Raw genomic sequence first — 22,119 nt, forward strand, 5'->3', positions numbered from 1 at the left:
AGATCCCCTGGATCTCTCGTGGTTTCCCAGCCCCATCCAGGACATCCCAGAGAGGGAAAGGAGCAGAATTCCCACCGGGAATTCCCACCAGGGCTCACCTTGGCACTGGGCTCCTCGATGCTCTCCTTCACCGGGATCGGGACTCGCTCCAGAAGCTTCTGCAGCTCCAGCTTCTCCTCCTGGGGAAAACAGGGATGGGTGTTGGGTGATGGGTGATGGGTGCTGTGTGTGTGTTGGCTGTTGGTACTGTTGGGTGTTGTTGGGTGCTGTTGGTTGATGTTCATTGTGTGTTGGGTGACAGTTGCTGGGTGCTGTTGGGTGTGGTTGAGTGATGGTTGATGGCTGTTGGGTGATGGCTGTTTGATGTTGGGTGTTGAGCAACAGGTGATGATCATTGGGTGCTGTTGGGTGATGGCTGTCGGGTGTTGTTGCCTGTTGAGTGATGGCTGCTGGGTGTTGTTGGGTGTTGATGGATGTTACATGTTGGTGATGGCTGTTGGGTGATGGCTGTTAATCAATGCCTGTTGGGTGTTGTTAGGTGATGGTTGTTGGGCACTGTTGGATGATGGCTGTTGGGTGTTATTGGCTGTTGGGTGTTGTTGGCTGTTGGGTGTTGTTGGCTGTTGGGTGTTGGACGTTGCCCGTTCCCGTACCTCGCGCACGGTGATGTTGCGGAACTCCGAGGACAGGGAGAAGACACGGAAGAGCTCGATCTCGCTCAGGGTGGGTTTCAGCAGCTGGTTGTACGTCTGCACCGTCTCGTTGGTGATGTAGTAATGGCTGGCGATGCGGCCCAGCTCCGTCACCTGCCGGGACAGCCGGGAAAACGGCGGGAACAGTCAGGATAAACCACGGGAACAGTCAGGGTAACAGTTGGGATAAACCACAGGAACGGTCAGGATAACAGTTGGGATAAACCACAGGAACAGCTGGGATAAACTATGGGAATGGTGGGGAGAAAAATGTCCAGGAGAACAGCAGGAATGGCCAGGATAAACCTATGGGAACAGTCAGGATAAACCATGGGAATGGTCAGGATAAACCATGGGAACGGCCAGGATAAACCACGGGAATGGCCAGGATAAACCACGGGAACGGCCGGGAGAACAGCCAGAACAACTGGGAGAAACCACAGGAATGGTGGGAAGAAAAATGGCCAGGAGAACACAATGGGAATAACCAGGATAAACCCATGGCAACCTCCCACCTAAAAATCTCCATTTTTTTTCCCCTCCCACCTAAAAATCCCCATTTTTTTTGCCGTCCCACCTGGAAATTCCCGGTTTTCTTGTCGTACTTGACCAGGTTGTTCTTGTCGAGCATCAGGGCCGCGGTGTGGACGAGGTCGAGGCGCCGCTGCTCCAGGAGCGGATCCGCCTTCAGGTCGTCGTGGGAGATGCCGTAAAGGGTCGGCGACCGCAGCATCCGGATGTACAGGTAGGTGTAGCCCAGCCAGTTCACCGCATCCTGCGGAATTCCCAAATCCTGAGTGATCCCTGGGATATCCTGGCACACCCAGGGAGCTCCAGAGTGGAGCTGATCCCAGGAAAATCCCAGAAAACAGAACCAGGAAATCCAGGGAAATCTGCTTTTCCTGGTGTTCAAATTTCCCAGAAAAGTTGGTTTTCTTTGTCCCTGATTCCTCAGAAACTGGGAATTTCAGGAATAAGGGCATTTTCCAGGGAAAATCCCTGGATTCCAATTTCCAAGAAAATCTGCTTTTCCTGGTCCTTAATTTCCCAGAAAATCTGCTTTTCCTGGTGTCCAATTTCCCTGGAAAGCTGCTTTTCCTTGCCATAAATTTCCAAGGAAATCTGCTTTTCCTGGTGCCCAATTCCCTTTCCCCACATCTCCTGGAAAATATTCTGGAATTAACCCTAAAACACCCTCAGATTTTCCATTCCCACCCCAAAAACCCTTCCTAGAACACCCCAAACACCCCAATCCCAAAAATCCTCACTCGGGATTGGGCAGGGAACTCTTGAGGAATTATCTCAGGTGGGTTTGGGCATGGAATTATCTCAGGGAGCAGAACCACAGCCAGAAATCCCTACAGAAAATCAGGAATCTCATCCAACCTTGGCATTCTGGACATTCCCGAGCACGGCCTCGGCGTTGAGCATGTCTGGGAGCTTGGCCACCATCTGGCTCTCGATGGGCAGCTGCTGGTTGAGCAGGGACAGGTAATACTGGAGCTCTCCATGGGAAGTGATGAGAATTCCTTCACCTTTCGTGTCGTACTGGGGCCTCCCAGCACGGCCCAGCATCTGGAACCAGGACAAAAACAGCTCAGGGAACTTGGAATTCCTGAGGGATCATCTCAGGTGGGTTTGGGCAAGGAGTCATCTGAGGTGGATCTGGGCATGGAATTCTTGAGGGATTATCTCAGGTGGATCTGAGCAAGGAATTCTTGAGAAAATATCTCAGATGGGTTTGGACATGGAATTGTCTCAGGTGGATCTGGGAATGGAACTCTTGAGTAAATATCTCAGGTGGGTTTGGGGAAGAAATTCTTGATGGATTATCTCAGGCGGGTTTGGGCCAGGAATTCTTGAGGAACTTTTCCCCCTCCTCTCCAACCCCACAACACCGGGAAGAACCAGGAAGAGCCCCAAAACCAAAGTGTTGGATGGGATTTGAGGCCAGGAAGGTCCTCCTGGAGGTCCCACCTGGAGGATGTCCAGCGCCCCCAGCTCTGTCCAGCGCCCCTTCTCTGGGCTGTACACCTGTGTGCCTTTGATGATCACCGTGTGCGCCGGCAGGTTCACACCCCAGGCCAGCGTGGCCGTGGACACCAGGACCTGCAGGAAAACTGGGGTCAGATCCAGGAGGAAGCTCCAAATCCATCAAAAACCAGGGATCAGATCCAGCAGGAACCTTCAAATCCACCCAGGAATCTCCAAATCCATCCAAAACCAGGGATCGGATCCACCCAGGAACCGCCAAATCCACCAAAAACCTCCAAATTCAACCAGGAACTTCCAGATCCGACCAGGAACCTCCAGATCCGACCAGGAACCTCCAGATCCGACCAGGAACCTCCAGATCCACCCAAACTCTCCATCCAAAAATCTCCTTTTCCACCCAAAAAACTCCATTTTCATCTCTCATTTCATCCTTGAGGCAAAGCCCTTTTTTTCCACATCAGAGCAGGATCCCAAATGAAAATTTTTTGGGATTCGATTCCAGAATTTCCTCTGGAATTGGGGCCCCCACCTGGATGTGTTTGTCGGCGAAGAGATCCTCCACCAAGGTGCGGTCGACGCGCGTCATCCCGGCGTGGTGGATGGCGAAGCCATAGGGGAGGAGATCCTTCAGCTCCAGGTTCTGGGGGAAAACAAATCCCCAAAAAAATTCAGGGAAAAAGTGGGAGAAAGATTCCAAGGGAAAAAAAGTCTGGGATCACCACAGGGCGGGGTTGGACAGGGTGAAGAAGTTGTCGCAGCGTGTCCGGCATAAAATCTCTTGGGAATGGGGGATCCACCAACTTCTCCTTGAGGGAATTTTCCCAAATTTCTCCACTTCCTCCAGGGATAAAAGGGCTAGAAATCCTTTTCCCCACCAGATTTTCCCAATTTTTCCCAGTTTTTTTCCCTGCTGGATTTTCCTGCATTTTCCCTACCAGATTTCCCCAATTTTTCCCTGCTGGATTTTCCTGCTTTTCCCCATTTTTTCCCTGCCACATTTTCCCGGTTTTCCCCAATTTTCCTGCATTTTCCCTGCCAGATCTTCCTGATTTTTCCCAGTTTTTCCTACTTTTTTCCCAGCTGGACTTTCCTGCATTTTCCCTACCAGATTTCCCCAATTTTTTCCTGCTGGATTTTCCCGCTTTTTCCCAATTTTTCCTACATTTCCCCTACCAGATTTCCCCAGTTTTTCCCCTGCTGGATTTTCCTGCTTTTCCCCATATTTCCCTGCCGGATTTTCCTGATTTCCCCCAATTTTCCCCACTTTTCCCCTGCCGTATTTTCCCCAATTTTTCCCCATTTTCCCCAGGCTCACCTTGCACTGCTCGGCCTCCGTCCGCAGCACCTCGGTGGAGGCCGAGCCCTCCCTGAGGAAGAGCCCCAGCGTGTCCTTCTCCAGGCACATGTCCCGGATGGCCCGCGCCGTCTTCCCGGTCTCCTTCCGCGAGTGCACGAACACCAGCACCTGCAAAAACCGGGAGCAGCCTGGGATCAGCCTGGGAAAATCCAAGATCAGCTGGAGAAAACCTGGGAGCAGCCTGGGAAAAGAGCTGGGATCAGCCATGGAAAAACTGGGATCAGTCTGAGAAAACCAGGATCAGGCTGGGATCAGCCTGGAAAAACTGAGACCGGTCTGGGATCAGCCTGGGAAAAACCAGGATCGGCCTGGGAAAAGAGCTGGGATCAGCCAGGGATCAGCCATGGAAAAACCGGGATCAGCCTGGGATCAGATCCTGGGAAAAACCAGGATCAGCCTGGGAAAACCTGGGATTAGCCCAGGATTCCTTGGAACAGAGCTGGGATCAGGCTGGGAAAATCCAGGATCAGCCTGGAATCAGCCTGGGACTCCTGGGATAAGGGTGGGAAAAGAGCTGGGATTTATCCAGGTGGAAATTCCCTCATCCCAAAAGGAAAATTCCAAACGAATCACCCCAAAAATGGGAAAACCCAAAAGCTCCACTCCACCAAACTCCTCTGCAACATCAGCACCTCAAAACGGGGTAAAAAAAGGGGGAAAAAAAAAATCCCATTTTTTTTCCAGAGGATCAAGGTGGGATTTTTGGGAATGAGGGGTGGGACCTGGTTCTTGCCGGCGTGCTCCATGATCTTCTCGTAGACGATCTCGTTCATGATCTGGAAGCGTTTGATGGCTTTCTTCTCCGTGATGCCCACGTAGGTCTGCTCCAGGGGCACGGGCCGGAAGCTGGGAGGAAAAAAATCCATGGAATTTGTGGAAAAAAAATCAGTGGAAAAGGGGGAAAAAAATCCATGGAAAAGGGGGAAAATATCAGTGGGATTTGTGGGAAAAGATCTGTGGGAATGGGGGGATTGATGGGAAAAAATCTGTGGAGAAAGGGAATTTGTGGAAAAAAAATCCGTGGAATTTATGGAAAAATATCCATGGAAAAGGGGGATTTATGGAAAAAAAAATCCATGGAATTAGTGGGAAAATATCCATGGAAAAAGGAACTTATGGAGAAACCACCACCAAAAAATCCATGGAAAAGGGAATTTAGGGAGAAAATTAGACAAAAAAATCCATGGAAAAGGGAATTAATGGAAGAAGTGCCATATAAAACTCCATGAAAAAAAGGAATTTATGGAAAGAGCACCATGAAAAAGGGAATTTCTGGAGAAACCACCACCAAAAAAAATCTACGGAAAATGGAAATTGGGGAGAAACTGTGACCAAAAATCCATGAAAAAAGGAATTTATGGAGAAACTGTGACCAAAAATCCACGGAAAATGGAATTTATGGAGAAACTGTGACCAAAAATCCACGGAAAATGGAATTTATGGAGAAACTGTGACCAAGAATCCACAGAAAATAGAATTTATGGAGAAACTCTGACCAAGAATCCACGGCAAAGGGAATTTTCCCCATGTTCCCGCACCTGTTGTCGAAGTAGAACAAGCCCTTGGCCGGGTCCACGCGCAGGAAGGTGGCCACGTCCTCGTAGTTGGGCAGCGTGGCGCTGAGCCCCACCAGCCGCACGTCCTCCTGCGTCATCTCGATGTTGCGGATGGCCCTGGCCACCAGCGACTCCAGCACGGGCCCGCGGTCGTCGTGGAGGAGGTGGATCTCATCCTGGGAGAAGGGGAGAGCTCAGGGAATTGTCCTCCCTCATCTGGATTTGTGGGATCACAAAGTTCCTCTGGTTCCACTGTGGGTGCCACGGTTGGGAAGGTCCAAGGTTCTTCAGCCCCAAAGCCCAGATCCACCTTGAGGAACACCTTGAGCTTCTCCACTCCCAAAGCCCAGATCCACCTTGAGGAACACCTCGAGGAACCTCCTGAGCTTCTCCACTCCAAAACCCAGATCCACCTTGAGGAACCCTGAGGTTCTCCAGCCCCAAATACAAGATCCACCTTGAGGAACCACCTTGAGGTTCTCCACCCCAAATCCCAGATCCACTCTGAGGTTCTCCAGCCCCAAACCCAACATCCACCTTGAGGAACCCCTTGGGCCCCAAACCCCAGATCCACCTTGAGGAACCCATTGGGCCCCAAACCCCAGATCTACCTTGAGGAACCCTTTGAGTATCTCCAGCTCCAAACCCAAGATCCACCTTGAGGAACACCTCGAGGAGCCCCCAAGCCCAGCTGCACCTTGGGGAGTCCCCTCCCTGCCCGCTGCAGGTGCTCACCAGGATGACCAGCCGCACCAGCTGGGTGTAGGTGCGCTCGCCGCCCTTGCGGGTGATGATGTCCCACTTCTCGGGCGTGCACACGATGATCTGCGTGGCGCTGATCTCCTCCTTGCACAGCTGGTGGTCCCCGGTCAGCTCGGCCACCGTGATCCCGTAGGTGGCCAAACGCTGGGAAAGACCCACAGGATGAGCGTGGAGAGACCTTTCCGTGGAGGTCCCAATCCCAAAATCCCACCCAAACTTCTCCTGGTGCAGTTTGAGGGTGTTCCCTCTTCTCCTGGTGTTCCCTGGGATGAGATCCCAAATCCCACCTGGATGTCCTCTCCTGCCAGGGAGTTGTGTAGAACCCCTCTGACCCCACTTTCTCCAGGCTGAGCTCCTCTCACAGATCCCTCAGAAATTCTCCATCTCTGGATGTTCTCCAACCCCATCACCCATCCCAGATCCCCTCAGGAATTCCCCATCCCTGGACCTTCTCCTACCCCACAACCCATCCCAGATCCCTCAGGAATTCCCCAGAGCCTTCTCCTTGTTCTCCACACCTTCCCCACCTCTGTTCCCAGCCCCTCCATGATCCCAGACCTCCTGTTAGATTTGATCCAACTCATCCCCAACCCCAAACCTCCCCTTGGACCTGATCCCAAACCTCCTCTGGGACCTGATCCCAAACCTCCCTTTGGATCCAATCCCAAACCTCCTGGGGCTCCGAGCCCACTGACCCCTCACCTTGCTGAAGCTCCCGACCATCTCCTGCACCAGGGACCTCATGGGTGCGATGTAGATGATCTTGAAGTCGTCCACGTTGATGGTGCCGTCCATGTTGATGTGTTTGCCGATCTCCCTCAGCATGCACATCAGCGCCACGTTGGTCTTCCCTGCGCCCTGCGACCCAGACATTCCGTCCCAAAAAAGTCCCTAAACAGCCTGGGATTATCCTGGACAGGTCCAAGCCCCAGATCCACCTTGAGGAACCCCGAGGTTCTCCAGCCCCAGATTCCAGATCCACCTTGAGGAACCCCGAGGTTCTCCAGCCCCAGATTCCACATCCACCTTGAGGAACCCCGAGGTTCTCCAGCCCCAGATTCCAGATCCACCTTGAGGAACACCTCAAGAAACTCCCTGAGCTTCTCTAACCAAACCCCAGATCCACCTTGAGGAACCCCCTGAGCTTCTCCACCCCAAATCTCAGATCCACCTCGAGGAGCACCTTGAGGAACCCCCTGAGCTTCTCCACTCTCAAAAAGGGTCACCCATGTTCATCTTCCCCATGCCCCGAAACGGAGAAATTCCATCCCAAAAAGATCTGGGACTTCTCCACAAAAAGGGCCACCCAACTCCACATTGGTTTTCCCAGTGTGTCCATTCCAAAAAAAAATCCTGGAATTCTCTTGTACAGGTCCAAGGTTCTCCACACCAAACCCCAGATCCACCTTGAAGAACCCTGAGGTTCTCCAGCCCCAAATCCCAGATCCACCTTGAGGAACACCTTGAGGAGCCCCCTGAGTTTCTCCACGCCCAAAAAGGGTCACCTAGTGCCACGTTGGTCTCCTCCACACCCTGAAACTGAGACATTCCACCCCAAAACATCCTGGAATTCTTCCCAAAACCCCAAATCTCACCGTGGGGGCACAGAGCAGCAGGTTCTCGTCGGACTCCAGCGCTGCCCGGAACAGTTTGCTCTGGATCCTGTTGAGGGTTTTGAAGCCCTCAAAGCCAGCCTGGGCATATTTGGGAAGTTTTTCCACAGAAACCAATTGCTGGGAAGAGGGAAAATGTGGGAAAAAAAAGGAATTTAGGGGTTTTTTCCAGGTCAAAAAGGAAAAATTTCTGATTCTTTTAGGGCTGGGAATGAGGTAAAATTCAATTTTTATCCTCTCAGATTCCATGGAAAAGCCAAATCCTCAAATCCCAAACTGATCCTGCTATTAGGGAAAACATTTGGGATTAATCCCAATAATGGCACAAAAAATAAAAAAAAAAAATTAAAAAAATCATTTTTTTTCTTTTTTTTGGGGGGAACAAATCTTGTTAGCCCTGAAGGGTTTGAGTTTTGATAGGAAAAAATAAAAATAAATCAATTTTTTCCATTTCTTTGGAGGGACAAACTTGGTCAGCTCTGAAGGGTTTGGGTTTTCATGGGAAAAAATGAAAATAAATCAAATTTTTGGTGGTTTTTTGGGGAACAAACCTCATCAGCCCCAAAGGGTTTGGGTTTTAGGGCAGGGACGTGAACTTCCTCGTATCCCTTGCGTTGTCTCCGGAAGGATCCGTCCGGGAGCTGGCACCTCTTGTTGGCCATGAAGTGACTGCCCTGGGCAAACACCAGATCCTCCAAATCCAGCACCTGCCTGGGAGCCAGAGCCTGGAAAAGAATGGGGGAAAATGGGAGAAATGGGGGAGAAAAAATATAAAAAAAAATGGGGAAAAAATGGGGGCAAAATGGGGAGAAAGTGGGAAAAAAATGGGGGGGGGGGAAATGGGGGCAAAATGGGAAAGAAATGGGGAAACCATGGGGGGAAACCATGGGGGGGAAACCATGGGGGGGAAACCATGGGGGGGAAACCATGGGGGGGAAACCATGGGGGGAAACAGTAAAAATAGGAATTGTTTCTCCTCGTGTCTGAAGGGAAAGCTGCAGATTCCAGGTGGGAATCCATCTTCCCTGTGGGACCAAAAGTTTTTTGGGATAGCTGGGGGTGTTGTGGGAGGAAATCCCAGGATTTTACCTCTCCTCCCTGGTCCAGATCCATGGATTCCAGGTCGGTGTCCATGCGGGACTGGCGCACGCGTTCCCGCCGGGAGCGTTCCTCCTGAGGGGAAAAATCAGGATTCGACCTCAGCTAAGAGGCTCAGACTCCTCCAAAGTGCTCCTGTTCCCTCAAGTTTTTAGGAATAAACCAGGAATAACCATTTTGATAAACAGGGAATTATCATTTTTGGCGGGAAAACCAAATTTCCCCTCACAAAAATGGCTCCCACCAGGAGGGTTCCTCCTGAGGGGAAAAATTGGGATTGAAGCTCATCCTCCTCCAAGGTGCTCCTATTCCCTCAATTCCTACAAATTCTTTGGGAAAAGCCATCCAAAAATCAGGAATAACCATTTTAATAAACCAGGAATAATCATTTTAGGCGGGAAAACCAAATTTCCCCTCACAAAAATGGCTCCCACACCCGAGGGGAAAAATTTGGATTCAGCCTCTTAAAGTGCTCCTGTTTCCTCAATTTCTTTGGAAAACTCATCCACAAACCAGGAATAACCATTTTTATAAACCAAGTTTGGGATATTTTGAGGGATTTGGGGCATTTCAGAGTGATTTTTTTAATGGGATTTTGATGGAAAAGCTGATCCTGAGAAAGCAGAAACGGACACGGCAGTGTCACTTCCCCACAGATTTTTGGGGAATTCCAGCCCCCATTCCCAACCCCAAACCCAAATCCCATAAATCCCACAACCAACCAGGAACCATTTGGGTTTTTTTGTGGGATTTGGGGCATTTCAGGGTGATTTTTTGGTGGAATTTTGATGGAAAAACACACCCTGGAAGGCGGAAGTGGCCAGGGCAGCGTTGCTTCCCCAGAGATTTTTGGGGAATTCCATTCCCCATTTCCAACCCCAAATCCCACAAATCCTATAAAAATTCCTGACCCGGATCAGATCCTCTTTTTCTGTCTCATGGAGCTGGTAGAGGAATTTGGAGAGCTCGGGGTCGGCCTCCATCTTGCCCATGATGCGCTCCTTCTCCGCCTCGCTCTGCGCGCTGGCCAGCAGGGTACAGTACAGGACTGGGAAAAAAATCAACATTTGTGGGATTTTTATGGGATTTTTGGGGGATTTGTACAAGATTTGCATGGGAACGTTACGGGATTTGTTGGCAATTTTTAAAATGGGATTTTTCCAGGAATTTTTGGGGGATTTAATCTGATTTTTTTTTTATTTTTATGGGATTTTATCTGAATTTTTAGGGGGATTTTTGTGGGATTGTATCTGATTTTTTTTTTTATTTTTTTATGGGATTTTATCTGATTTTTTTGGGGATGTTTGTGGGATTTTATCTGATTTTTTTTTTTTTTTAATGGGATTTTATCTGATTTTTTTGGGGATTTTTGTGGGATTTTATCTGATTTTTTTTTATTTTTATGGGATTTTATCTGAATTTTTTGGGGGATTTTTGTGGGATTTTATCTGATTTTTTTTTTTATTTTTGTGGGATTTTATCTGATTTTTTGGGGGGATTTTTGTGGGATTTTATGGGATTTTTTTTTTATTTTTATGGGATTTTATCTGATTTTTTTGGGATTTTTGTGGGATTTTATCTGATTTTTATTTTTATTTTTATGGGATTTTATCTGAATTTTTGGGGGATTTTTGTGGGATTTTATCTGATTTTTATTTTTATTTTTATGGGATTTTATCTGAATTTTTTGGGGGATTTTTGTGGGATTTTATCTGATTTTTTTTTTATTTTTATGGGATTTTATCTGATTTTTTTGGGGGATTTTTGTGGGATTTTATCTGATTTTTTTTTTTTTTTTATTTTTATGGGATTTTATCTGAATTTTTTGGGGGATTTTTGTGGGATTTTATCTGATTTTTTTTTTTAATGGGATTTTATCTGAATTTTTTTGGGGATTTTTGTGGGATTTTATCTGATTTTTTTTTTTATTTTTATGGGATTTTACCTGATTTTTTTGGGGATGTTTGTGGGATTTTATCTGATTTTTTTTTTTTTATTTTTATGGGATTTTATCTGATTTTTTGGGGGATTTTTGTGGGATTTTATCTGATTTTTTTTTTTATTTTTATGGGATTTTATCTGAATTTTTTGGGGGATTTTTGTGGGATTTTATCTGATTTTTTTTTTTTAATGGGATTTTATCTGAATTTTTTTGGGGATTTTTGTGGGATTTTATCTGATTTTTTTTTTTATTTTTATGGGATTTTATCTGATTTTTTTGGGGATTTTTGTGGGATTTTATCTGATTTTTTTTTTATTTTTATGGGATTTTATCTGAATTTTTTGGGGGATTTTTGTGGGATTTTATCTGATTTTTTTTTTAAATGGGATTTTATCTGATTTTTTGGGGGGATTTTTGTGGGATTTTATCTGATTTTTTTTTATTTTTATGGGATTTTAATTTTTTTTAATGGGATTTTTAATGGGAGTTTTTTGGGACTTTTATGGAATTTGCTGGGAATTTTTGATATTTTTATGGGATTTGTCGCGATTTCTATGGGAATTTTAGGGATTTGATGGAATTTGATGGGATTTTTTGGGATTTTGATGGGATTTTTTGGGAATTTTTTTGGGATTTCATGGCCAGAATTCCATTGGAAAAGGAAAACGGGACTCACTCATCATCCTGTGCTGCCTGAGGACCTTGATGAAGTCGAAGGTGTTGAAGCCCAGCAGCAGCACCAGCTGGTTCTCACATTCCCGGTCATCACTGGCAGTCTGGGGGGAAAAAAACATGGAATTCTCACACCCAGGGAATCCAGATCCCTGATTTCCACTGGATGGAGGTGAGGAGAGGTCAGGAAGAGAGAGAAAAAAAATCCTGGAAACTTAAAATTATCCTAAAATCTAAAAATAAGCCAAAAAATTCCCATTTTCCCTCAAAACCAAGGGAATCGGGAGGGGGAAAATCCATGGAGGTGCAAAAACAATCCCAAAAATTTCTATTATTCCTCAAAAACATGGAAACCAGGAGGGGAACACCCCATGGAGGAAGGAAAAACAATGCCAAAGATTCCCATTTCCCCAAAAAATTATGGAAATCAGGAGGGAAAAGACCCCATGGATGATTTCCAAGGAAAAACCACCCCAAAATCCCATAAAATCCCAAGGAATTAATTTTAACCCAAATTCCCTATTTTTAGAGGGAAAATTCTCCCAAATCTCACGGATTTGGTGACCACAGACCTTGAGGACCTCAAAAATTCCCATTTTTCCAGCAATCAAGAAGGAACAAACTCACGGACAGCGATTTCCAAGGGAAAAACCACCCCAAAACCCCACAGAAACACAAAGAACGGGGTTTTGACCCGAATTCCCACTTTTTTAGAGGGGGAATTCTCCCAGATCCCAAGGATTTGGTGGCCACAGACCTTGAGGATCTCCAGGACCTCGTCTGCCTTTTTCTGGGAGACGATGGCGTCGTCGTAGAAGCGGCTGAGCTGGCGCTGCAGCCAGAAGGCGTCGATGTCCCGCGGGTGCAGATCCTTCTTCTTGGAGCTCATCAGCTCCCCCGAGGCCACCAGCTGCAAAATCCCAAAAATTCCCATTATTCCCAGGATTTGAGGAAATTTAGCTCCACGAAATCCCCCCCAAAAAATCACGTAAAATCCCATTATTCCCATGTTTTCCATGTCCCACAGGTGTCAGATCCTTCTTCTTGGAGCTCATCAGCTCCCCCGAGGCCACCAGCTGCAAGATCCCAGAAATTCCCATCAAAATTCCATCAAAATACCAAAAAAAAAAAAAAAAATCCCAAAAGATCCCATTACTCCCAAGTTTTTGATGCCCCATTGGTGGCAGGTTCTTCTTGGAGCTCATCAGCTCCCCCGAGGCCACCAGCTGGAAAATCCCAAAAATTCCCATTATTCCTGGGATTTGAGAAAGTTTAGGGCCATGAAATCCCAAAAAATTCCATTAAAAACCCATAAAAATAAAAAAATAAACCACCAAAAATTCCCATAAAAATCCCAACAATTCCCATAATAAAAATTCCTCTAAGACTCCCATAAAACCCCCAAAAACTCCCATAAAAACCCCAAAAAATTTCCACAAAAACCCCAAAAAATTTCCACAAAAACCCCAAAAATTTCCACAAAAACCCCAAAAATTTCCACAAAAACCCCAAAAAATTTCCAGAAAAACCCCAAAAAATTTCCAGAAAAACCCCAAAAAATTTCCACAAAAACCCCAAAAATTTCCACAAAAACCCCAAAAGCCCCCAACAAACCCCAGATATTCCCATTTGCCAGCGATCCCACACTCACGTTGGCCGAGAGCGTGCAGCGCACCACGGCCTCGTCCCCCTCCAGGTCATCGTCCGACGCCTCGTCCCGAACCTCCCCGTAGATGTCCTCGTCCCCCTCCTGTGGGGACACCTCTCATTTTACCCCTTTTTCCTCAAAAATCCCTTTTTTACCCCACTTTTCCCACACAAAATCCCATTTTTCCCCTCAAGAATCCCTATTTTTTTTTTGCCTCTTTTCCCCCCAAAAAATCTCATTTTATTCCTTTCCTCCCAAAACATGGGGTCAAGGGAAATGGGACCAAGGGAAATGGGACCAAGGGAAATGGAAATGGGATGGAGAAAAATGGGATAAAGGTGGTTCCATGAAAAGAATGGGCAAAAGGGAAATGGGATAAAGGGAAATGGAAATGGGATGGAGGGAAATGGGATAAAAGAAAATGGAAATGGGATAAAGGAAAATGGGATCAATGGGGAACCAGGAGGAAAATGGGATAAAGTGAAATGGGATCAAGGGAAATGGGATCAAGGGAAATGGGATCAAGGGAAATGGGATCAAGGGAAATGGGATCAAGGGAAAAGCAAAATGGGACACAGGAAAATGGGAATGGGACCAAGGGAAATGGGAATGGGACCAAGGGAAATGGGACCAAGGGAAATGGGACCAAGGGAAATGGGACCAAGGGAAATGGAAATGGGATGGAGAAAAATGGGATAAAGGTGGTTCCATGAAAAGAATGGGCAAAAGGGAAACGGGATAAAAGGAAATGGAAATGGGATAAAGGAAAATGGGATCAATGGGGAGCCAAGAGGAAAATGGGATCAAGGGAAATGGGACCAAGGGCAATGGGACCAAGGGCAATGGGACCAAGGGGCAATGGGACCAAGGGGCAATGGGACCAAGGGGCAATGGGACCAAGGGGCAATGGGACCAGGGGCAATGGGACCAGGGGAAATGGGACCAGGGGGCAATGGGACCAAGGGCAATGGGAATGGGACCAAGGGAAATGGGACCAAGGGCAATGGGAATGGGACCAAGGGAAATGGGACCAGGGGCAATGGAAATGGGACCAGGGGCAATGGGACCAAGGGAAATGGGAATGGGACCAAGGGCAATGGGACCAGGGGCAATGGGACCAGGGGCAATGGGACCAGGGGGCAATGGGACCAGGGGGCAATGGGACCAGGGGGCAATGGGACCAGGGGCAATGGGACCAGGGGCAATGGGACCAAGGGAAATGGGACCAAGGGGCAATGGGACCAGGGGAAATGGGACCAAGGGAAATGGCAATGGGACCAAGGGAAATGGCAATGGGACCAAGGGAAATGGCAATGGGACCAAGGGAAATAGGACCAGGGGCAATGGGACCAGGGGCAATGGGACCAGGGGCAATGGGACCAGGGGGCAATGGGACCAGGGGGCAATGGGACCAGGGGGCAATGGGACCAGGGGCAATGGGACCAAGGGAAATGGGACCAAGGGAAATGGGACCAGGGGCAATGGGACCAGGGGCAATGGGACCAGGGGCAATGGGACCAAGGGAAATGGGACCAAGGGCAATGGGACCAGGGGCAATGGGACCAAGGGCAATGGGACCAAGGGCAATGGGACAGGGGTGACCCCACAGGACCCGGGCTGAGGGGCCGGAGCCGTCCCCACCTCCTCGTCGGACTCGAACTGCACGTTCACCCCATAGGTCTCGTCGATGTTGTCATCTGCAGGGAACAGGGCATGGAATTGCTGGGAATTCCTGGAATTCTGCATGGGATCCACCCGGAATCCACCAGGAATTCCCTCAGAATCCACCCGCAATTCTGCGCGGAATTCACCCGGAATCCACCCAAAATCCCACAAGGAATTCACTGGGAATTCACCTGGAATCCACCCGGGATCCCAAAAAAATCCCAAAAATTGGAAACAAAATAAAAAAAATATTATATTAAATAATATCCAAAAAAATCCCCAAAAATCCTCAAAATAATCCCCCAAAATTGGAAAAAAAAAATTGCAAAAAAAAAATTGCAAAAAAAATTGCAAAAATGCCCCGAAAAATAAAAAATATAAAGTATTGAAAAAATCCCAAAAAATGCTCAAAAATCTTGCCAAAAATTGCCAAAAAAATTGCCAAAAAAGTGCAAAAAAAGCCCCAAAAATCCCTAAAAAATCTTTTAAAAAATCTCCCCAAAAATCAAATCAAATAAATATATAAAGAATATTTTTTAAATCCTCCAAAAATGAAAAAAAAAAAAAAATTGTGGAAAAAACACACAAAAAATTTGCAAAAAAATCACAAAAAATGTACCAAAAAATTTGCAAAAAATCCCTTTAAAATCCTCAAAAAAATCCCTAAAAAATTCCCCAAATTCCCATAAATCCTCAATTTCCCCCTACCCATGTTCTGGATGTCCTTGTCCCCGCCGTAGTCGGTGATCTTCTTGCCCAGGTTGACCAGCACGTGGTAGCGCGTGTCGTCGGTGGGGCCCAGCAGCAGCTCCACCTCCTTGCGCCGCTCCTTGTCCCGCAGCTTCTCGTTCTTCAGCACGGCCAGGACCTCGTCTGCTGCTCCACACAGGATGTCCCGGGGCTGGGGAGGGGGACGGGACACCGGGAATGCTGAGCCAGGAGCAGGCCGGAGCCGCCCGGGACACTGGGAATGTCCCAGCTCGTGGTGGGACCGGGTGAGCTTTGGTGTCCCTCAAACCCGAACCGTTCCACGGTTCCATGTGGAGATTTGGGTGGGATTTTTGGGAAGGAATATTGGGTGAGGAGCTGGGATCCTTACAAGTGTCCAAGAGCAAGTTGGAGCCACCTGGGACAGTGGGAAATGTCCCAGCTCATGGTGGGACCAGGTGAGCTTTGGTGTCCCTCAAACCCAAATTGTTCCAAGGTTCCATGTGGAGATTTGGGTGGGATTTTGGGAAGGAGTTCTTCCTTTTGGGGATGATGAGGGGCTGGGATCCCTGGAAGTGTCCAAGGCCATTCTGGAGCCACCTCATCCAGTGGGAAATGTCCCAGCCCATGGTGGGACCAGGTGAGCTTTGGTGTCCCTCAAACCCAAACCACTCCATGGTTCCATGGAATGCAGGGAAGGAATGTGGGGCTGGGATCCCTGGAAGTGTCCAAGAACAAGTTGGCGCCAGCTCATTCAGTGGGAAATGTCCCAGCTCATGGTGGGATCTGATGAGCTTTAAGGTTCTTTCCAACCCAACCTATTCCACGATTCCATGTGGAGATCTAGGTGGGATTTTGGGAAGAACTATTGGGAGAGGAGCTGGGATGGAATTCCCAGAGAAGCTGAGATCCCTGGGAGTGTCCAAGCCCAGGCAGATCCAGCAGAAAACATCTCAACCCATGGCAGAACTTCCCAACTTCTAAAACTTCCCAAACCATGCCATGATTCCATGTGGAGACTTGGGTGGGATTTTGGGAAGGTTGTGGGATGGAATGCCCAGAGAAGCTGGGATCCCTGGAAATGTCCAAGCCCGGGATGATCCAGCAGGAAACATCTCAACCCATGGCAGAACTTCACAACGTCTACAACCCCTTCCAACCCAACCTATTCCATGATTCCCTGTGGAGATTTGGGTAAGATTTTGGGAAGGTGGTGGGATGGAATCCCCAGAGCAACTGCAATCCTTGGGAGTGTCCAAGCCCAGGCTGGTCCAGCAGAAAATGCCCCAACCCAAGGTAGAACTTCACAACGTCTACAACCCCTTCCAACCCAACCTATTCCATGACTCCATGTGGAGATCTAGGTGGGATTTTGGGAAGAACTATTGGGTGAGGAGCTGGGATGGAATTCCCAGAGAAGCTGCGATCCCTGGGAGTGTCCAAGCCCAGGCAGATCCAGCAGGAAACATCTCAACCCAAGGTAGAACTTCACAACGTCTACAACCCCTTCCAACCCAACCTATTCCATGATTCCATGTGGAGATCTAGGTGGGATTTTGGGTGAGGAGCTGGGATGGAAGCTGGGATCCCTGGGAGTGTCCAAGCCCAGGCTGGTCCAGCAGGAAACATCTCAACCCGTGGCAGAACATCTACATCCCCTTCCAACCCAGCCCACTCCACATCTCCCAACCTCACCCCATGGGGACATCGGGACTGGATCCCCCAGCCCCAAAACGCCAGAGATGACCCCAAAGCTCACCTGGTCACCCAGGGCAGCCTGGATGAAGCTCAGGAGGACCTCGTAGGTCTCTCGTGTCTCCTTGGTCTTGGGCTTGTAGATGATGCCCACCATCTCATCGATGCCCTCGGAGAGCAGAGTGTAGCCCTTCATCTTGTTGATGTCGTGCCTGTCCTCGTCCCTCTTCCTCCTCCTGGAAAAATTGGGGGAAACTGGGAATTAGGGATGCTCAGGGATCAAATCCTGCTTTTTCCGACCCATTTTTTTCCCCAAAAAAACACAATAAAAATTGATTTATTTTCATTTTTTGTGATGATTTTGGTGGCTCCCAGTTGGGGTTGGATTGGAGTTTTGGGTTTTCCAACCCTAAAAATTCCCTCATGGCCAAATCCTGCTTTTTCTAGACCAATTTATTCCAAAAAAAAGCAAAAAATTATTTATTTTCACATTTTTAGATCATTTTGGTGGCTCCCAGTTGGGGTTGGTTTGGGGTTTTGGATTTTCCAACCTCAAAAATGTTGAGTTGGAAAAGGGGAAGCTCCAAATAAAAAGAGATTTTTGGGGATATTTGGCACCAAGAAAAGCAAGTTTTTGGGATATTTCATACCAAAATAAGCAGAATTTTTGGGATATTTAGCACCAGAAAATGCAATTTTTTTTTTTTTATATTTGGCACCAAGAGAAGCAATTTATTTGGGATATTTGGCACCAAGAAATGCAGATTTTCGTGGGATATTTAACACCAAGAAAAACAGATTTTTTTTTTAATATTTAGCACCAAAAAAACCTTTTTTTTTTCAGAAATTTGGGCACCAAAATAAGCGATTTTTTGGGAAATTGGGCACCAGGAAAAGTAGGGTTTTTTGGGATATTCAGCATCAAGAAAAATAGATTTTTAAAAAATATTTAGTACCAAAACCCCCAAATATTTTGGGATACTTAGCACAAAAAACCCAATTTTTTTTGAAAATGAGCCACCAGCAAAAATCAACTTTTCCGAACCCAAACTGGAACCTCTCCCACCCTTTCTCCCATGATCCCAGGATGAAAATCCCCAATTTTTCTGCTCACTTGGCTCTCCTCTCCTCCTGCATTTGGGGTTTGGTCCTCTGGGCCTTGTCCCCCATGCGGGTCCCCTCCAGTTTCCCCACCAGGGACAGAACCTCCCCCGTGGGCTCGTCCCGGCGCGTGCGGTCGATCAGGGAGCGGTCGGCCTGGAGCACCAGGTTGGAGTTCTGGGGGAAAATGGGAAAAAAATGAGATTAAATTAGATTAATATGGGGTAAAATGGGATTAAAATGGGGTAAAATGGGATTTATATGGGGGAAAATGGGATTGAATTGGGATTCCCTACTCAATCAGGGAGCGGTCGGCCTGGAGCACCAGGTTGGAGTTCTGGGGGAAAAAACGGGATTAAATTGGATTAATATGGGGTAAAATGGGATTAAAATGGGGTAAAATGGGATAAAATAGGATTAAAATGGGATTAAAATGGGGTAAAATGGGATTGAATTGGGATTCCCTACTCAATCAGGGAGCGGTCAGCCTGGAGCACCAGGTTGGAGTTCTGGGGGGAAAAACGGGATTAAATTGGATTAATATGGGGTAAAATGGGATTAAAATGGGATTAAAATGGGGTAAAATGGGATTAAAATGGGGGAAAATGGGATTGAATTAGGATTCCCTACTCAATCAGGGAGTGGTCCGCCTGGAGCACCAGGTTGGAGTTCTGGGGGAAAAAACGGGAAAAAATGGGATTAAATTGGATTAATATGGGGTAAAATGGGATTAAAATGGGGTAAAATGGGATTAAAATGGGATTAAAATGGGGTAAAATGGGGTAAAATGGGATTTATATGGGGGGAAAATGGGATTGAATTGGGATTCCCTACTCAAGCAGGGAGTGGTCAGCCTGGAGCACCAGGTTGGAGTTCTGGGGGAAAAAACAGGAAAAATGGGATTAAAGTGAGGTTAAAATGGGGTAATATGGGATTAATATGGGATAAAATGGGATTTATATGGGGGGAAATGGGATTGAATTGGGATTCCCTACTCAATCAGGGAGCAGACAGCTTGGAGCACCAGGTTGGAGTTCTGGGGGAAAAAATGGGAAAAAATGGGATTAAATTGGATTAATATGGGGTAAAATGGGATTAAAATGGGGTAAAATGGGATAAAATAGGATTAAAATGGGATTAAAATGGGGTAAAATGGGATTTATATGGGGGAAAATGGGATTGAATTGGGATTCCCTACTCGATCAGGGAGCAGACAGCTTGGAGCACCAGGTTGGAGTTCTGGGGGAAAATGGGGAAAAAATGGGATTAAATGGGAGTAATACGGGGTAAAATGGGATTGAAATCCTGAAATGGAGCTTGGGAATCCCAAAATGAATGTGGGGGTCCCAAAGTGGGACTGAAGGGTCTCAAATGGGGCTGAGAGAGGACCAAGGGGTGCCAAAATGGGATGGGGGAGTCTTAAAATGGGACTGGAAATCCCAAAATGGGACTGGAGAATCCCAGCCTGGGGAAGGGAGAAGTCCAAGGGGTTCCTAAAATTGGGCTGAGGGTCCCAAAATTAGGTTGAAGGTGGTCCAGGGGGTCCCGAAATGGGACTGGGGATCCCAAAATGGGGCTGCAAGAAGTCGAGGGGGTCCCAAAATGGGATTGGGGATGTCAAAATGGGACAGGGGAAACCCAACATGGGATTGAGAGGGGCCCCATAATGGGACAGGAGATCCCAAAATGGGGCTGGGGAACCCCAGATTGGGACTGGGGAATCCCAAACTGGGGCTGAGAGAAGTTCAAGGGATCCCCAAATGGGACCGGGGTGCCCAAACGGGACATGGGGTGGCACAATGGGGTCCGAGGTCCCAGTACGAGGCTGAGGGTCCCATAATGGGTCCCAAAACTGGGGTGGAGGCAGCTCACGGTACCGAGGTGCGGCCATGGTAACGGGATGGGCTCACGGTACCGGGGTGCGCTCACAGTAACGGGTTGGGACTCAGGGCACCGAGCGCGCACTCACCGCCTTGTACTCATACTGCAGGCTACGGGCGGTCACGTCCGCCATGGCTGCACCGGGAACGGGGCCCCGAACGGGGCCGGGAACGGGAACGGGAGCGGGGCCGGGAACTGGCCCTGATAAAGCCGCGCCGCCGCCGCACCGGAAACAATCAGCAGAACTTCCGGGTTAGGCGGAAACGCCCCTGCGCACGCGAGGGCGAGGCTCCGCCCATTACTCATTCTGATTGGTTGATACCCGCTAAACCCCGCCTCATACGCCGGGAGCTGCCTGTGATTGGTTGGACCGCCAGCCCGCCTGATTTTGATTGACGTTTAAACGCCTGAAGGCGGCGGGGCGGGGCAGGAGGCGGGGTCAGCGCGAAGTTTGCCGCTTCCTATTGGTTGATTATAGAGAAAACCACGCCCACTTGGCTCAGACCGCGCCCCTTTCCGGTGAGGGCACACGTGGTGCCCACGGCGGGGGGGGGGGGGCCGACACCCCCGAATTGTCCCCGATGAGGGCATCGAGGGGTCCCTGGGCATTTGGGGGTCTCTGGACATTCAGGAGTTTCTGGGTGTTGGGGGATCCCTGGGCATCGAAGGAGTCCGTGGGCATTTGGGTATCCCTGGGCCTGAAGAGGTCCCTGGGCATTGGGGTCTCCTGGGCATTGAGGGGTCTCTGGGCATTTAGGGGTACCCGGGCATTGAGGGGTCTGTGGGCACTGTGGGGTCTCTGGGCATTTGGGGGTCTCCAGGTATTTGGGGGTCCCTGGGCATTTTGCGGTCCCTGAGTGTGCCCACCCAGGGTTGTGTCCCTGTTCATTTTGGGTTGCCAGGGGACACGGGCAGCGCTTTTTCTTCCCTGCTTTTCTAAGTACTTGTTCCCTCTCCCTGGTGCCCCCCCCCACCCTGGCTTTGGGGTCACAGCTCAGTGCCCACTGCGGTGTCCTCGTTATCTCGGCCCCGTTAATTAGCAGAGCGCGGTGCCAGTGCCTGGAGAGGTGCCCGGCGGCCGTGCCAGCTCGGCCATGTCCCAGCGGGGGTGGCACCACGTGGCACTTTGTCCTGTCCCTGGAGGTGACCTGGCTGTGCTGCCACACCTGGTGCCCACCTGGGGTTTGTCCTCGTCCTCTCCAGTAAGGGATCCTGGGCACCGGGATGGCACCAGGGTGGCACTGGGATGGCACTGGGATGGCACCGGGAATGGCACTTGGATGGCACTGGGGGTGGCAACAATGATGGCACAGAGGGTGGCATTGGGATGGCACCGGGATGGCACTGGTCAAACTGGCATGAACTGGGATGAGCTGAGCTCATCTGGGATTGGTCAAACTGGGCTGAACTGGCCTGAGCTGAGCCAAACGGGGATAGGCCGGGCCTGGTTAAGCTGGGCTGAACTGAGCCAAACTGGAGTGGGTAAAACCAGGCTGAGCTGAGCCGAGCCAGGCCAGTAAAGCCAGGCTGGACTGACCCAGGTTGAACCAGACTGGGCTGAGTCCAACTGGGTTGAGCTGAGCCTGGTTAAGGTGGCCTGAACTGGGCTGAGTCCAACCAGGACACTCCAAACTGGGCCAAGCCTGGTTGAGCTGAGCCTGGCCAGTGGGGCTGAACTGGGCTGAACTGGACTCAGCTCAATCAGGACACTCCAAACTGGGCCGAGCCTGGTTA

At 48.8% G+C, this 22,119-nt stretch overlaps 1 protein-coding gene across 1 annotated transcript in view; it reads right to left on the reverse strand.

Moving 5' to 3' along the window:
* SNRNP200 (small nuclear ribonucleoprotein U5 subunit 200) overlaps nt 1–20,609 on the reverse strand; it is a 35,625-nt gene extending 15,016 nt beyond the window's left edge. The window contains exons 1-23 of the mRNA XM_036396599.2: nt 20,474–20,609; nt 18,518–18,681; nt 17,468–17,639; nt 15,709–15,901; nt 14,977–15,032; nt 13,339–13,437; nt 12,445–12,597; nt 11,692–11,791; nt 9,985–10,121; nt 9,065–9,148; nt 8,527–8,700; nt 7,958–8,095; nt 7,065–7,220; nt 6,336–6,506; nt 5,583–5,776; nt 4,767–4,890; nt 4,003–4,152; nt 3,217–3,327; nt 2,670–2,801; nt 2,079–2,267; nt 1,270–1,467; nt 654–806; nt 99–179 (exon numbers count right to left, since the gene is read on the reverse strand). Coding sequence (XP_036252492.1) covers nt 99–179; nt 654–806; nt 1,270–1,467; nt 2,079–2,267; nt 2,670–2,801; nt 3,217–3,327; nt 4,003–4,152; nt 4,767–4,890; nt 5,583–5,776; nt 6,336–6,506; nt 7,065–7,220; nt 7,958–8,095; nt 8,527–8,700; nt 9,065–9,148; nt 9,985–10,121; nt 11,692–11,791; nt 12,445–12,597; nt 13,339–13,437; nt 14,977–15,032; nt 15,709–15,901; nt 17,468–17,639; nt 18,518–18,681; nt 20,474–20,518 — 3,174 coding nt within the window. The 5' untranslated portion in view covers nt 20,519–20,609. The remainder of the gene's footprint in view (nt 1–98; nt 180–653; nt 807–1,269; nt 1,468–2,078; nt 2,268–2,669; nt 2,802–3,216; nt 3,328–4,002; nt 4,153–4,766; nt 4,891–5,582; nt 5,777–6,335; nt 6,507–7,064; nt 7,221–7,957; nt 8,096–8,526; nt 8,701–9,064; nt 9,149–9,984; nt 10,122–11,691; nt 11,792–12,444; nt 12,598–13,338; nt 13,438–14,976; nt 15,033–15,708; nt 15,902–17,467; nt 17,640–18,517; nt 18,682–20,473) is intronic.
* Nucleotides 20,610–22,119: the final 1,510 nt, after the last annotated feature.

The sequence above is a fragment of the Molothrus ater genome, chromosome 28 (genome assembly GCF_012460135.2).
Source record: "Molothrus ater isolate BHLD 08-10-18 breed brown headed cowbird chromosome 28, BPBGC_Mater_1.1, whole genome shotgun sequence".
In the NCBI taxonomy this organism is placed as follows: domain Eukaryota; kingdom Metazoa; phylum Chordata; class Aves; order Passeriformes; family Icteridae; genus Molothrus; species Molothrus ater.